At 55.2% G+C, this 16,168-nt stretch overlaps 1 protein-coding gene across 6 annotated transcripts in view; it reads right to left on the reverse strand.

Moving 5' to 3' along the window:
• Ccdc69 (coiled-coil domain containing 69) overlaps window positions 1-16,168 on the reverse strand; it is a 55,408-nt gene that overhangs the window by 28,918 nt on the left and 10,322 nt on the right. For 3 of the 6 annotated variants that reach the window (XM_087194998.1, XM_087194997.1, XM_087194996.1), the window contains exon 1: window positions 3,150-3,840. The exons of the other annotated variants lie outside the window; for them this stretch is intronic. In XM_087194998.1, coding sequence (XP_087051124.1) covers window positions 3,150-3,188 — 39 coding nt within the window. In that variant the 5' untranslated portion in view covers window positions 3,189-3,840. Of the gene's footprint in view, window positions 1-3,149; window positions 3,841-16,168 lie in introns of those variants that run through there. 6 annotated transcript variants of the gene reach the window in all.

Consider the following 16,168-nt stretch of genomic DNA (forward strand, 5'->3'; position numbering starts at 1 on the left):
CCCCCGGAGCCATTGAGAGATCCTGTTTTCATGGGCCATTTAACAGGGGAAAATGGCCCATGAGCTAGTAAGTAACCAGAAGACACCCACATAAAATATATTCTCACTCCTATAAAAATACTCACACTCACATGTTATATATGTAGAAAAAACCCCAGCAGAGCTGGGTGTGGTAGTGCAGTCCTGTAATCCCAGCACTCAGGAGGCTGAGACAGGAGGATCACCTCAAGTCCAAGGGCAGCCTGGGCTATATAATGAGGTCAAGACCAGCCTGAACTATACAGTGAGACTGTGTCTCAACCAAAAAACCAAACCAAAACAAACAAACAAAAACAGTAGAAAGAATGGTACCAGGGGCTGGGATTTAGCTCAGTGGCACTCCACCTGCCTTGCAAACGCAAGATCCTGAGTTCGATCCATGGTACCAGAAAAAAGAGGAAAGAATTATACCAAAATGCATTCAATGGCTATTTGATTCTCTTCCAAGTCTTGAAATTCTGTCTTAAAGCACAATAATTGGTGAGAACAAGTAGATTTCTTAATGGAATCCCAAATTTGCTAGTCCTAGGCTGGTGTCCCCCATATGAGTCTTTCCAAAATCTCATCTGACGCCTGCTTGCGTCCCACTAGCAATGGTGAACTCACTACTCTCAGGTTTCGTTGGCCACGGTGCCCTCCTGAGGAGTAGAAATCCGGCTCCTGACCCCGCTGGCCAGTCTCGCCTTCCGGAACAGCAGCGAACAAGGCTGCTCTCCACACCCCTTGACAAGAGATTCCAGAGCAGCACCCTGCCTGCCGCCCCACATCCCTGCTTGCTCTTCCTGGGTTCCATGCAGGCCTCGCTGTCCTTAAAGCCTAACTTCAAGTCTACGCCTCATCGCCTCTCAGGAGTTTGCCAATTGCTGCTTGGGCCACCGGGGTCGCCAGTGCCTGCATCCTTTCAGTGAAGTTTCAGAACAGTCCTACAACACAGGAGCTAACCGCATGCCTCGCTTGCCAAGAACCTGAGGCACAGGGAAGCCGAGTCACTTCCAAGGTCACTTAACAGACTCACGAGGAGGCAGGACTGAACCAGAACCCAGCCCAGATTCTAGTGTGGGCCACACAGATGTCTGCCAAGCTCATAGAAGAATAAGTGGCCTCAGTTCTAAACCCTGTGCCCTAGAGTGTGCCGCTTTATTTGAGAATTACTTCCCCTTGGGCCGGCCTCTTCCATGTTACTCGCTTCCACCTGTCTCCCTCTCTCTCACCTGGCCTGCTACCTGCAAGAGCCCAGGAATGGCCACAGCAGGACTGTCCCGCTGAATCCCTGCTGCCTGGGGCCCAGGTTGTGCTGTGGCACTGTGGCCAGGGCCATGGGACAGGGAGAGCCAGCAGTGTTGTGCACAGTGGCTTGGCCACCAGTGCCCCCTGCCCCGCTGGTGACTTGTGGGGATAAGACAGCCCCTCATTGCCCCTCTTTAGCCCCAGGCAAGCCCACAGGTCTGTTTCCTCGGCCCTCACCCTCGGCCTGGCTGCTCCCAAGTCCTCCCGAGGGATGCGACCTGTTAGCCAGTCTCTGTCAAGAGGAAGCGTTTAGGAAAGACCACACCATCCCGATGGGTCCCCAGCACCTCCGCCCTCCTCCCAGGGGCTCCATGTACTCCCAGGATTGTCCCTCCCGGACGCAGGGCCCCAGGCTGGGCCTCTAAGCGAGTTCCAGAAGGGTTGGTCAGCCCAGGCCCGGGGTCTGCAGAACTCAGCAGGCCCTCAGAGCCCTGAGCCAGGCAGGAACCTGACAGGCTTGGGGCTGGGCAAGGGGTGAGCCCTGTCCTGAGCCAGGGCGGCCCCCAACCCCAAGCGAAGCCCCATCCGTTGCTGCCTGCTGCCCCCAGTCTGCACAGAGCCTCTCAGCTGCGCTCCGCACGCTGCCCTCTCGGGCTCGACCTGGCAACCCCACCAAAGCCTCAACCCCCAGCCTGCACGCAGGCCTGTGCTCCCTGCACTCGGGCTCCTCTGCCTCACCCAGTCACCAGCGAGTGTACTTAGACCTGCTCAGAGCTGGCTCGGGAGGAGCATCCTGCAGCGCAGGCTCGCTGGCTGGACACAGCTCCTCAGCCAGCTGTTTCCTCACCGGGGAAGGGGAAGATTCTCTCTGCAGCCCAGCCGGGTTTCCAGGGCTCCCTCCTTGGGAGGGGAGGGGAGGGGAGGGGAGGATATGCACGCAGTGTGCAGCCCCCTCTCATTGTTCCTGTGACCCGAACTTCTGGAGTCTGGGGACGTCCCGTGCGTAAAGTCCCTTCCCCTGGGGGTGACCGAGCACTGGACGTGGACTCCCAGCTCAGGCCTCTAGGGACTGGTGCCTGGAAGAGAACCCGGGCCGCTGCAGAACCTAGAGGGGCAGCGACCGGCCCGAAGTTCAAACAGTAAAGCCAGCCCATGGAACCCGCACAGGGGCAGGGGGACAGGCCAGGCTGCTCAGACGCCACGAGGGTGCGGGCCTTCACGCCAAAGGGCTCTGAGGCCGGCCTGGAGCCCCGGGAGGGGCGAGAGTGAAGAGCCAGGACAGGCGGGAGGGTCTGGGTCAGAGCTGGTGAGTGGAGGAGGCGCAAGGCGGGCCGGGCACTGCACTTCCGCCTCGGTCTCGGCGCAGCCGGGCAACAGGCTCCTCGGTCCTGCGCGAGACGCAGAAAAGTCTGCGGGAGGCAAGGGCGGAGCAGGAGAGCGGCCACGGCGCGGCCCGAGGTTACCGAACACCGTCCCGGGGCGGTGCAGTGCGGGGCGTCTGGAGTCTCCAGGGAGACCGCGCCAAGTTCGCAGAGCAGGACTTCAGGCTCCTCGGTCGCCGCGCCCGGCTCGGTGCTCGGGGCTCGGGGCTCGGGCTCGGTGCTGCGCCTGCCCGAGGATGAGGACGCGTCCTTCTGCTCCAGGCTCCCACTCAGACCCGGTGGCCGGTGCCCCGGAGCGGGAGCAGAGTCCCGGCCGCGCGGCGGGGAGGCGGGAGAGGGCTGTGGCTCCGCGCCCGCACAGGTCCGGAGCGCGCTGGGCAGCGACCCTCAGACCGCCCGCCCGCCCGGCGAGGTCCGGTCCGGTCCCGGTCCCGGTCCCGATCCGGCCGCCCGAGGGGCACCTGCCACCCGCACCCGCGAACTTCCCCGGCCGGGCCGTACCTTCCCGGGGCGCCGGCGGCAGCTCGGCCCGCAGCCCATCCTGCTCCTGGGCCCGGACCCACGCCCTCCGCGCCTCGCCGGTCGTCGAGCCCCGAAGCCGAAGCCGAAGCCGAGGCGGCCGCCTGGAGCCGCGCCGTAAATACCCGAGCAGCCGGGCCGCCCGGGCAGGCGGAGCCGCGCGGTGGCGGGGACGTCCGGGTCCTGTCTCTCCGCGTCCTTGCCGCTGAGGTGCGGTCTGCAGATGACCTAACAGGACCCGGCCGGCCGGCGAGCTCCCGCCCCGAGAGAACTGCCCCGGACCGGATCTTTGAGCCGCTTCCCTACAGACAGGCTGAGGCCACGTGGAGCCTCCCGTGGCGGGTCGTGACCTCTTCCGGCCCCACTGCATAGCCGGTCTGTCAGAGGGAACAAGGCGGCAGGATCCAAGAAAGCAATTCTTTACTGCCGGGCAAGCACCGCAGCTCAGAGCCCCATCCTCATGTCACTAGCGGCGGTTTCTGGGAGTGGCACTGTGTGTGCCTGTGGTGTAACAGTTTTGAAAAGCCCTTGTGGACGCATATCTGTGCGTGTATTAGAAAATTAGGGTCAGGCTGCAAAACTCCGGAGCAGATGTATTGATGAAAGGGATTTACTCAGGATGGGAAAGAATGTGCACCCTCACAAGACCTTCGCCTGTCAGGGTACAGAACCGACTGCAGGTGGTTCTAGAAAAGCAAACAGGAAACAGGTGACCCTGGGTTCTTAGAACAATATAGGCTGGTGGTTTACAAAGCGTGGTTGTGCACCAGCAGCCCAAGCCCTGCCAGGGATAGAAATGCAAATTATCAGGCTCCACTCTGCACCTACAGCTCCCAACCTGGGTGTGGGGCTTGAAATCCCTGGCTCAGGCTAAGGTCCAAGGAACCCTGTGTAGGAAGTGCCAAGGGTGACGAGGGAAGTGTTCAGTTAGGGCTATTGAAACAGTGCTCAGGATTTAAAACAAACAAACCCCGAACAGCCTAAATAGTTGGGGATTGAGCTCAGTGGTTCAGGCGCCTGCCTTGCAAGCGCAAGGTCCCAAGTACAATCCCTGGTACCAAAAAACAAAACAAAACAAAAACCAAAACCCCAAACAGCCTAAATATCAAAGGAAAGAAGCTTGGTTAAATAAATTATGATACAGCCACAAAAATAGAGGGTGGGGGTGTGTAGCTCAGCCTAGAGTAAGCACACAGGCAGTTCTCCGGGTCAACCCCAGCAGCAAGGGGAAGGCGTGTATCCCTAAAAATCCTAAGGAGATGGGCTTTTTTTTTTTTTTTTTAGACAGGGTCTCACTATGTAGTTCAAGCTGTCCTTGAACTCATCTTGCTGAAGATGGATTCTTTTAAATGTTGAAAAATGTAACAAATTCATTTTTATTGTAAGAGAAAGTAGGAGAGCAGGGTGTGTAGCACACCCCTAATCCTAGCACTCAGACAGAGGCAGGAGAATCGCAAGTTTGAGGCCAGCCTAGGCACTTAGTGAGACCCTGTCTCAAGAAAGGGGGGGACTGAGCTTGTGGCTCCGTGGAAGAGCACCCCTGGGTTGGATTTTCAGTATCAAGAAGACAAAAAAAGTGTTAATAATGATTACTCCGATTACATTTTGGATTTGTAAAGCTGTTCTTCATTTTCTTATATTAAAAGAGTATGCATTTGGTATTATAATAAACTATTAAAATAGAAAAAGGTTTTTAATGTTTTTTTATGAAAAATAAAATTTCATAATCAAATAAGACAATAACAGTTATTACACTATGCATCATTATCTTCAAAGTTGTTACTCAGAGTACAAGACATAAACCAAAAAGATTTTTACAATAAAGAAGCAAACAGATACACAGAACTTTCTTTTCAACAAACTAAGAAACTGGTAGTATAAATGAAATCAATTAGCAAATATATTGAAATATTTTTAAAATAATGGAATTTGTAGTTTAGGGAAGTATTTGAACTTCTCCCTATATTGTAGTGAGGGTTTTGGCAAGGGAATACATTTAATACAGGACACATAATTTATAGGATTATTTTTATAATATTTACCCCCAAAGTCAAATACAAAGGAGTGGAAGAGATTAGCTACACACTAGAGGCCCAAAGAATCCAGCCAAGGGCCTGGATCCCAGAAATGTCCTGCACAAGTCCAGCGGAAGGCTTAGAGCTCAAGGCAATGTCCTCCACAAGCCCAGCCAGAGGCCTGGAGCCCACGGCAATGTCTCATGCTTGTCCATATCGAGGATCTGCTCTTGGAAGGCCCAAAGGCCAGTGGTGAAAGACAGAAAACCTACACTAGTGGGGTGAAGGATTTGTGCCACCTGGCAGAGGGAGCCACACTGGAGCCAGGAAGTGATGCCCATGGTGAAGATCAGAGCTCCTCCTCCAACAAGAGCGGCCAGGTTTGCATCAGGAAAACCAACTGCAGCAAGCTTCTCCTAGAAAATCAACCGCCCACGATCTTCCCCTCCTTGTTCTCTTTTTATGGCTATTGACAACAATCCGCAGGTGGGTCTTCCATGCCCAGACCACACTAATTCAGTTCAGCTGGGCTGGGCGTTACAAATTGACCATTAGTTAATCCACCACACCCTACTTCCTATTTATCTCTCTTCTATTTTGCTCTCTCTCAATATATGTATTTTTTTCTGATACAAGAGAAACCACACAATATTTGCAGTTATGTATCTGATGCATTTCACTGAACATTATATTCTCAATTGCATTCATTAACCTAGGAATGCCTCAAGTTTATCTTTATGGCAGCATAGCACTGCACTGTGTATCAATGCCACATTTTCCTTATTCACCTGTTGCTGGACATGTACACTGTTCCCAAGATCTAGCTATTATAAATGGTGCCCCTACAAATATGGGTATGCATGTATCCCTGTAATATGACAACTTTAACTTTTTTGGGAGGATAACTAGAAGGAGACTATCTGGGTCAAATGGAATTTCTATTTTTAGTTTTTTGAGGAAGCTCCACACTGATTTCCACAGTGGTTGTACTAGTTTACATTCCTACCATTAAAGTATATTTTAAAACCATACATGGACCTAGGTGTGGTGGTGCACGCCTGTGATCCCAGCACTCAGGAGGCTGAGGCAAGAGGGTTGCCAAGAGTTTGCGGCCATCCTGGGCCACCTAGTGAGTTCAGGGCCAGCCTGAACTACGCAGCAAGACTGTCTCAAAGAACAACAAAACCTAAAAATAAAACCACGCATGACGTTGTGATTAGTTGCTCACCATCAAACTCTGAGCAAGTCTCGAAGAAATGCAGGGTGGCTGTTGAGGTAACTAGGAAGAAGAGCCACATAAAGGCCGGAGATGGCTGAACGGCAAACAGCACGCAGGAGGGGAGGACGTGAGCGGTTAGGTGAGCTTGAGCCAGTTGTTTCTCCTGCCTGTCACTTTCCCATCTGCCCTCTGAAGAGCTGTGTATTCTAAGATGGATCTCAAATTGTAACGCCAACCATGAAATCAATAGCTTGCGCTGGTTGGCAGCAACTGGGGTGGTAAGTTCTGCTCTGGACCCTCAGATCAAAAGAGCACTTACTTCCAGCTTCTCCGAGCCTCCTGGGAAGTAGGTTCAGATTTCCCACTCTTCCACTGCTGCCTGTTACATGTCCTTTGATGTTTCTGCCTGAGACAAGCCCAAGGGTTTTCCTGTTTTAGTTTAAGAAAGTTGCCAGTGAGACTCTTGACGGTCACTGTGCAAGCCAGGTTAGATGAGGTTTCTCAGTGACTTAACATGAGAGGCGCTAAGCTATCACTCACACCACATGTCCAGCAGGGCAGGGAGCGACATCACGCCATCCTGAAGTGCATCCGCCTCAGCAGGGTGGCTTCATGCTTACCGGGGTTGCACAGGGAGCACCTCATGGGGTCTTACATGCTCCACTCAGAAGCGACACATGTTAAGTCCATGCACATTTCGTGGGTCGCAGCAAGTTGCAGTCATGGCCAACTTCAAGTGGATGGAGAAATACAAGGTCCACCCAGAAGGAGGGGAGAATCAGACATACTGGTAAACAGCAGTCACACCTTCCGGAGTTAGCAATCAACAGCCAGGTCCTAACTACTATGTGCCCACTACTTGGGCAATTGGGGTGACTTACTCATCCTGGTTTGTCGGGATTTCCCCATTTCTAGCACTGAAAGTCCCAAGTCCCAGGCACACCAGGATGGTTGGCCCCCTATGGGCAAGGCATAATGAAGGTACAAGCCAAAACTCAGACCTTGGGCCGGGGATTTAGCTCAGTGGTTTCGCCGCCTGCAGTGCAAACGCAAGGACCTGAGTTAGATCCCCGGTACCAAACCAAACCAAACCAAACAAAACTCAGACCTTGTCCTTCAGTTGGTTATAATCTATGTTTTTGATGTTAGACTTATGCATGAGGAAAAAAGGGAAACCATGCAAAGCAAGTTATAAGGCTAGTCCCACGCAAAAGGTATTAAGGGGCCAAGACGCATGGGGAGGGTCAAGGGGGACTTCCTGGAGGGGTACCAAGCCAAAGGGTGATGATCCTCGGCTGGGATGGGACGTGCTGCCTGGCTTCTATCGTCTGCAACTCAGAACTGAGTAATACAACCCTCTTCTTACGATTGCCCTTTAGGTGGGCGTGCAGCCCATGCTCAATACTTGTAGGAATGGGAAACCATGTCCTACCTTTCCCTATCCAGGGAGAGGAGGAGGAGTGGGAGTAATTACGGCAGGGAGGGTAGAGTCGGGTCAGCAGAGGGTGTGCAGGTTGGGGAGCTGGCCACGAGGGACTTGTGCTATTAGGTTGTGGAAAGGTCCGACACTGAGGCGTTAGGTTCCTGGGGGAAAATGGGAAAGAATGATGTAGGGATTATCCTGAGCATCTGTCACGAGAAACAGACGACACGCTCAGGCATAAAAAGTCCGGCATAGACATCCAGGCAGCTCAGGGAGCTGGGCAGCCCATGCCACGGGCCGTGTGCACATCTCCAGTCAAGCTTTCTTCTCCGTGAATTCTTCTGAGTGAGCGCAATGGTTCCCCAAGCTCATGTCCTCAGCCCAGAGTGATTTTCTTCACAGTCCATTTCTGTGGGTTGCAAGTCTCCTTGTCCATCCAAGAGCAGCTCAATGCCTCTGCCCAACAGTCCGGCCCATCCGCTCTGCAGCCCTCCTAGCACACGCGGCAGCTTCCGCTGGAGTCAGACCTGTTTATGTGCTCTCCGTGCCCCGCCTCGTGGGCAAGGTGTTAGGGGCCCTGCTCCTCGCTCCTCACCCATCCTACGCAGCCTGGACCTTAGGACCTGGCCGGTCCCTTCCTCCACTGCCGCTCTCTCTTCCTGAGTGACAGAACGCTGAGGCTCCTGGGGTGGCAGTGTGCTGGGCTCACGGGCTGCTTCCCCGCATCTTCTGCACTTACAGGTGGCCAGTGATACGCAGGGACACCTAGAAAACCTCTCCTACGAGATGACCCCATTTTATTGCTCTTTCCTTTGCAGTCCAGCAGTCAGCTTCTTACCCCATGCAACAGGAGGAAGCCGTGGTCTCCAGTGAGCTTATCCAGCCTCCTGCCCAGCCCGACCAACTACTTCCAAGCCCCGTCACAGGACAGGATAAACAGCAGATGGGCTTTGGCCACCGCTGCTGCGATTCCGTCTCTAGCAGAGAATACACAGGTCGGCAATCAAGGCTTATTATATTGGGTTTAATTAGAATTAAATCACTGTGATACTGTGAAACCCCAGCTCCTGGCCGAGGTGGGTAACAAGGCCCTACTAAGAGGGGCTCCTGGGACATCCAGACCCTGCATGGAAAGGCGGATTCGACAGCTTCCTCTTGGAAAATACTCACAGGAAAGAAATGCAGGAAAACCTGAAACAGTTCCTCAGGCTTCTGTTGAAGCATCCCTCAGGGCCAGGGCAGGCACAGGGCCTGCAGGCCAAAGTGCAGTTTACTGGTCTCTCTTCTCCCCACTGAGACCCTGGGGACTCTTCACAGTGAAATTCCCACCACGGGGACTGGACTGCACTGTCGAGCTGAATGCAGGAGAAACCCTTGGAAAGCAGGGTTGAGTCTGAGTCAGGGTTATTGGCGAGAAGCTTTCCCTCCCTGCCGATTTTCCCTGGAGAACTGTGGTTTGGGATTTGGGATTGCCTTGGGAGAAGTGGTGAAATTCACTTCCTCACTATGGAGCCCAGGCTGGCCTTGAACCTCCAGTGATCCTCCTGCCTCAGCCTCCCGAGTGTTGGGCATCCAGGTGTGTGCCATCACGCCCCACGGCTTCCCTATTTTCTCTACCGAGAGTTGATCCATGTCAGTCACTGCACTTCCTCCATCCCCACAGCTTGGCTGGAGGCCCCCAAGGAGCCCGAGCTAGGTGCTGCAGGGTGGGCAGGTGCAGCTCGGCACCCAGGCACATCCTCTGGGAGAAATTGTGCAACTTCTCCTCAAGGTGCTTGGGGTCTGGAGGCTGCCAGGAAGGCACCGAAGCGGACAGAGCTACACGGGGCTCAGGGTGTGGGCCAGGGATGCCCAGCATCAGGAACTCCTGGGAAGTGCCTGGAAAGGCCGGCTCTTGGCTCCAGCCCAACCTGCAGCTCCAGGCACCAGGTGTGTGCCTGGCATCTGCCCACGGTGCCCAGGCGTGCTGTTCCCGAGCCCCTGCCTACCCCTCAGGCCCTCAGGCCCTGAAGGGACCAGAGTGAGGGACAGGCTCAGTCCTGGGCAGTGCGGAGTCCGAGGGGCCCCCACCCGGGATGCGGAGGGGACGGTTCCCTGGCTGGGACGACAGCAGGTCGGGTCCCTCCCCGTGGGTGGTACAGGAGCTGCAAGCGTTTCTGTCCTCTGAGGAGAGCTTGTGGTGCTGACTGACTGAGCGATGGCAGCTGCACCTCAGCTGCCCCCCCCCCGCCTCCTCCAGGCCTTCTCAGAGGACGCCGCCGGCCGCCGCATGTCCGTGATTCCCACCCAGCACCCGCCCTTCAGTCCCCCTCAGTCCCACACAGCTGAACTCTGTGTCCTTGGTCAGCGTGAGTTCTAGCTCTTGCACTTCCTTTCTCCCCCTGCCGTTGTGCTGGACCCAGAGCTGCTCCACCACCAAGTTACACCCCAGCCCTTCTTTTTCACTGTGACACAGGGTCTCACTAAGTCTCTAAGATGCTCAGGGTGGGCTCGAACTTTCGATCTTCCTGCCTCAGCCTCCCAAGTAGCTAGGATGACCGGTGTGCACCACAGCCCCAGCTCCACCTCATTCTTTGATTTGCAAAATGAGGTACTCACTCAGTGGGACCAAAGAGAACTGCCCTTCTGGGAAACCGGGTGCTTCCAGCCAGCAGGCACCTGCCGGCCCTGCTGCAAGCCAGGGCACGGGAGCGTGGAGGGCAAGGACGGGCCGTGTCTGGGAGTGAGGAAGGGAACTAATCTAGCAAGGAGCTGCGCAGCTTGTCACAGACCTGCTGCTGCTCACGAGGGGCTCTTTCCCAAAATGCGGACCTCCTGGGGCATCTGAAGGGTTTATAGGGACAGGGAGGTAGAAACGTTTCAAAACGAGGGAGCCCGGACACACGGCAGGTGGGCCAGGTCTGCAGCTCGACTCCCAGCCGCCTGCCAGGCGGGCTGTCTGCAACTGGGAAAAGGGCCGCCCGGATTCGGGGGTAGCACACGCTGGGGACAGGGAGGAGTCTGGGCGGTTTGTGGTGCGGGAGAAATGAGTGTCCACCCTGCACCGATCCTCCAATTTTGCAAAAGATGTGGGAAATCTGTTTGTTTTTTGAGTCAAGGTCTCAGTATGTGATCCAGGCTGGTCTTGAACTCAGTGTGTAGCCCAGGCTGGCCTCAAACTCATGGTGATCCTCCTGTCTCAGCCTCCCCAATACTAGGATTACAGGTGTGTGCTACCACACCTGGCTGGAGATTCTTAAATGCAAAATAGCGCTTTCTCCCTTTCGGCTTTTTTGTTTTGTTTTGTTTTGGTGCCGGGGATCGAACTCAGGTCCTTGGACTTGCGAGGCAGGCGGCAGAACCACTGAGCTAAATATCCGGTCCACTTTCGCCTTTTTTTCACAAATACACACACACAATCACCATGCGAGTTAAACCAGTTACGTGGAGGCTGCTGAGTCGCAACTGCCCCAGCAGCCGGGCCGTGGATCGCAGGGTAAACCTCACAGGAGCAGGACTGGCCCTGCCCAGCAGAGGGGAGGCCGCAGCCTCGCCGAGGGTGATGTTCGGGCTGGGCTCTGTAGATCAAGCAGGGTTCTTGTCTGAAATGTGGGAAGAGCGTTTCGTGGCCAGGCTGTGAGACATCTTCGGCCCGGTAGGACCGGAGCGCTGGGTGAACGGGCAGAGTGGGGCGGATACGTTCGGGGCGGAGGGCCCTGCAGGGCTGGACTCTCGGTCTCTGTGCCGTCATCGTGCAGGCGAGCACGGATTGGCAAGGTCGGAGGCTGCAGCCCAAGGTCACTGGCCCGCAGAAGGTGGCAGAAGGCTCCATCCTGCAGCTGCACTGCAGAGCTGCCGGTCCCCCGCTGGCCGCTGGCCGGTGTAATCCAGTGACTACGGCTCAAAGGCAGCAGGCGCTGTGGGTAGGTGGAGCGGTTTCCTCCACCGTCAGCCTGAGCACAGCCTGCAGTGTTGTGGTTACCAGGGCTTCGGGTTACAACACATGTTTGTTTTTCAAAAACATTGCAATACTTTTAAATCGGGGCCCTGGACAGGCTCCAGGGGCAGTAGCAGGGGCCAGGCCCCATGGCGCTTCTTAAAGCAGCAGCTGGGGGAGCCTTGGAGCCGGGCTTGCTGGGAGGATCCCCACACTCAGCCTGGCGAGGTTTGAAGGACACCTGGTCTCCGAGGCAGCTGCTGCCCCCTCTTCCTTCCTGTTCCAGGATGAGGATGGTCTCCCAGCTGCCTGCAGAAGTAGGAATGTGGGGTCCGCTGCTGGGGAGGAAGGGGCTCTTCCGCCTGGTCAGCCAGGGGTCCAGCTTGGCAGGGAGTGAGTGCCCGTTGTGGAAGGTGTGCAAGCAGAAGTTACGCTGGCCAGGAGGCTGACGGGTCTGCTGGGAGAGGCAGCCTGAGGGGACGGACACACAGGTCCCCGGGACTGCGACTGGAAGGAATCATCGCCACGCCCCTTCTTCAGAGGCAGTAGTTCTTCCTTACAGGAGCCACACTGGGACTCATTCTGTGACTTCATTCTGTGGATGAGGGTCGTAACTCAGGGGTAGAGTGCTTGCCTGACACACAAGGCCCTGTGTTCCATGACATTTAGTGCAGTGTTAGTGAGAACAGAAAATGAGGCAGCCGCTATGAAAAGCAGTATGGAGGTTCTTCAAAAAAAATTAGAAGTAGAATTTCTATATGATCCAGAAGTTCTGCTGGGTATTTATCTAAAAAAAACTGAAAGCAAGATCTTGAAGAGAGAGCTGCTTTCCCAGGTGCATTGACGTATCATTTACAATAGCAAAGAGATGAAAGCCTAAATGTCTGTCGACAGATGAATAAAGACAAAATATGATGTGTATATCACACAGTAGAATATTACAAAGCTCTAAAAAAGGAAGGAAATCTTGCCACTTGCCACAATGTGAGTGAGCCTGGAGGACATTATGCTAACTGCAACAAGCCAGTCATGACTATGTGAAGTATCTAAAATAGCCCAGCAGGGGGTGGTGACACACGCCTGTAACCCCAGGACTCTGGGAGGCTGAGGCAGAAGGATCACGAGTTTTGAGCCTAGCCTGGATAACTTAGTGACTCGATGAGTCCCTGCCTCGAAATAAAATTTTTTTTAAAAGGGCTGGCATGTAGCTCAGCGTGAAGGCCCTGGGTTCAATCCCCAGTCCTGGGAAACGAAGTCAGGCTCATAGAAGCCGAGCGTGGAATGGCATTATGGTGGCTAGGAGGGAGGGGAAGTTGGGGTTTGCTTCAGGTGGGTATAAGGCTCTGTTACAAGATGAACAGGTCCAAGAGCCTATGGTCAGTCATACTTAATTATGCACTTAAAATCTTATTAAGAGGGTAGATCTCAAGTTAATTGTTCTCACTGTAACAAACAAAGCCACAACACAAACAAAACAACAAAAACAAAACAAAGGGGCACAAGGAAGTTTTGAGGGAATGAATCTGTCTGTTGCCTTGGTTGTGATGATGGTCTCGTGGGTGCAGGCATGTGACCAAATCTATCGAATTGTGTACATTAACTAGGCGCAGCTCTTTTGTATATTGACTGTACCTCAATGAATTTTTTAAAAAATAGCCCTTTTTAGGGCTGGGTGTGGTGATGCACAACTGTAATCTTGGCACTTGGGAGGCTGAGGCAAGAGGATCACCTCGAGTTCGAGGCCAGCCTGAGCTACATAGCAAGTTCAAGACCAGTCTGAACTGCATAGCGAGACCTTGTCTCAAAAGAATAGACTTTCATCTGATCTGTGGTTCGCTACTGATTTGTGCCCTGAAGTCTCACATACACTCACTTCTCCGGGCTCGTGTCCCCCACCCTAGGGAAGACTGGGTAACACACACGTGAGCAGCCAAGTGAGCGGGATGGCGCTGATGCTGTGAAGACCAGAGGCTTCCAGGGAAGCTACAGTCCCGCCTCGGTGTGGGCAGGTCCCCGGCCCAGGGGGACACTTCTTGCTCTTATTCCTGCTCATCTTCGGGACCGAGGAGGGCACGGCTCCCAGGCAGCCCAGGCTTGAAAGGGGATATTTGCTCAGGGTGTCCGGGGCCTGAGGCCCAGCCCCTGAGGAAGGCCGGCCTGCGGAGCGGGACAGAGCCCAGGCCAGCCGGCTGCTATTTCCAGCAGCCGAGCCTGGAAAGGGTGCAGGCGGCTGAACAGCAGTCGTAAGAGGAGCCGGCGGCTCGCCCTCCTCCAGCTCGCCCTGTCGCCTGATGTCTAAATAAGGCTTCGAGGAGCGCTCTGGGCGGCTAAAAATATCCCTGCCCCCCTCCTGCCCTCGGGCCCTGGCGACCTCCTGGCCCGGGCTGTGGGGCTCCCCTGGGCAGGCCCAGCCCCACCCCGGACCCGGGGCAGAAAGCCCTGGGGGGAGTCGGGACGCCCTTTGTCCGCTGGACCTCAGGCAACTGAAGACCTGAGAGAACCAACTTCGCCCTAGCATCTCACTCTCTGACTCAAGTTCGGCGCAGTTGCCCACTGGTGTTTCTGGGCTGCGTCGGTCCTGTGGACCCATTTTTAGCTCAGTCGTTCACAGTGGTGTAAATGAAGCTGGGTCCACTGCTGCAGGCTTACAAAAGTCAGCATTCAGGGAGGCTGAGGCAGGACGTCACAAGCTTGGGCCTAGCCTGGGCAGTTGAGCCAGATTCAGTCTCAAAGTTAAAAAAAAAAGGCTGGAGACACAGCTTAGTGGGAAGGCCCTTGGCTCAGTCCCTGTGAAACACACATGGACGCGCACCGAGTAAACTAAGCGCCCACCCTTAACGTCTGGAGAGTTCACTCTGGATTGCAGCTTCTGAACCCTCGGCCAGTGGGCACCGGGCAGTCCAAGCTGGGTCGTGGCTGCCCCCTGCCGGCGGCACTGATGCACTGCAGGGGCTGTGGGGGCCGCAGGCTCCGCTCTGCACCCCGGAGCCGGGCCGCACCCTCGGGCGGCAGACGGAATGAGCCAGGCACAGGACGGGGCGCACACCAACTGTACAGGGCCCGTGGAGGGGCCGTGGGGTACCAGTGGGCCGGAAGCTGCCAGTCGCAGGTTGGGATTCAGGTCCCAGGGCTAAGAGGAGGCCAGGCGGCTACACCACGGCCTGCGGGGGTCATCGGGTTTCCTTGGACCCCAGGCTGGTCCTGGGGAGGTGACGGCCAGGCGCTGCCACCCTGAGTCAGGCTCGCAGCCCGCAGGAGGCCGGGAGGGAAGGAGGAGGAGAGAACCGGTTTCCATCCGCGGGCTTGGATCCACCCGGCTGTCTCGGGCAACTTCCCAGAGGAAGACACCAAATTAAGGAAGGCTGAGTCGGGAGGGTTCTCAGACGGCGTGAGGAGAACTGGGAAGCACTGTCCTTCCTGGCCCATGTCAATACCTTCAGTGAAAAGGGAAATTACAACTGAGGACATCAGCGTGAATTCAGATGGAAAATCTGAACTGGAAAGCAAGAGGAAATGGAAGGAACTTTAGCTTGAGGAGCTGAAAGCTGAAAGGGGCGCGAGTCTAAGAGATCAGACCGACCGCAAGGCAGGGGGCGTCTTCCAGGGCGCTAGCGCCTTGGTTTTAGAGCCGCAGAGGAATCCGATTCGGCTCTGCCAGTGTCTGTTCTTGCTTGGGGTAGGATGGGGCCTCTGTTTGTCCCCACGGAGGCATCGCTCAGGCTCGGGGAGGTCTGTGAGGCTCCACTTTCTGGGAGCAGGAGGGATCGAGGTTCAGGACGAGGCCTGGGACTGGCGAATCACTCCGAGCGCTCTCACCTGGGCTCTGTGCAGGCTGCCCACTGGGCCAGCAGTCCCGGACTTACTGTAGTGTCCTCTGTCTTAAAGGGGACGGGACAGGCAGGTAGATTTAGGGGTAACCAACCTTGTGTTACTGGCACTCCTGAAGTGTCTACATATCTACGTGCAGGGCCGAGCAGGAAGCTGACCCAGAGTTTTAAGGTAAAAAAGGAGAAAAACCGAGGCAGAGATGCCGAGCTTCAGCCTGTTCTTGGTACCCATGGGGCACCTGCAGGCCCAGCCTCTAGGTCTCCGTCACTTTGTGAGCATTTTTATTTCTCTGAGGCAGGGTCTTGCTATGTAGCCCAGGCTGGCCTTGAACTCTCAACCCTCCTGATACTGTGAGCGTATCTGAAGACAGGTCATAGGTCACTTAACCTCTGTCCTCCGAGTGATCACCCTGAAAACAAAACTCTTTTCCTGTTTTGTTTTTTTTTAAAACAGGGATCTAACTCAGGACCTTGGGCTTTTGAGGTAGGTGGTGGCACCACTGAGCTAAATCCCTGGTCCTCAAAACTTTTCCTGTCTTGACTCCTGCGTGTCTCTCAGATTGGTTTCCCAGGATTGGGCAGGTGGCCAGGCCTGGTCTAT

Source organism: Heterocephalus glaber, unplaced genomic scaffold (assembly GCF_053883595.1).
Source record: "Heterocephalus glaber isolate CG9 unplaced genomic scaffold, H.glaber_assembly_v1.0 deba00001606, whole genome shotgun sequence".
Lineage (NCBI taxonomy): Eukaryota > Metazoa > Chordata > Mammalia > Rodentia > Bathyergidae > Heterocephalus > Heterocephalus glaber.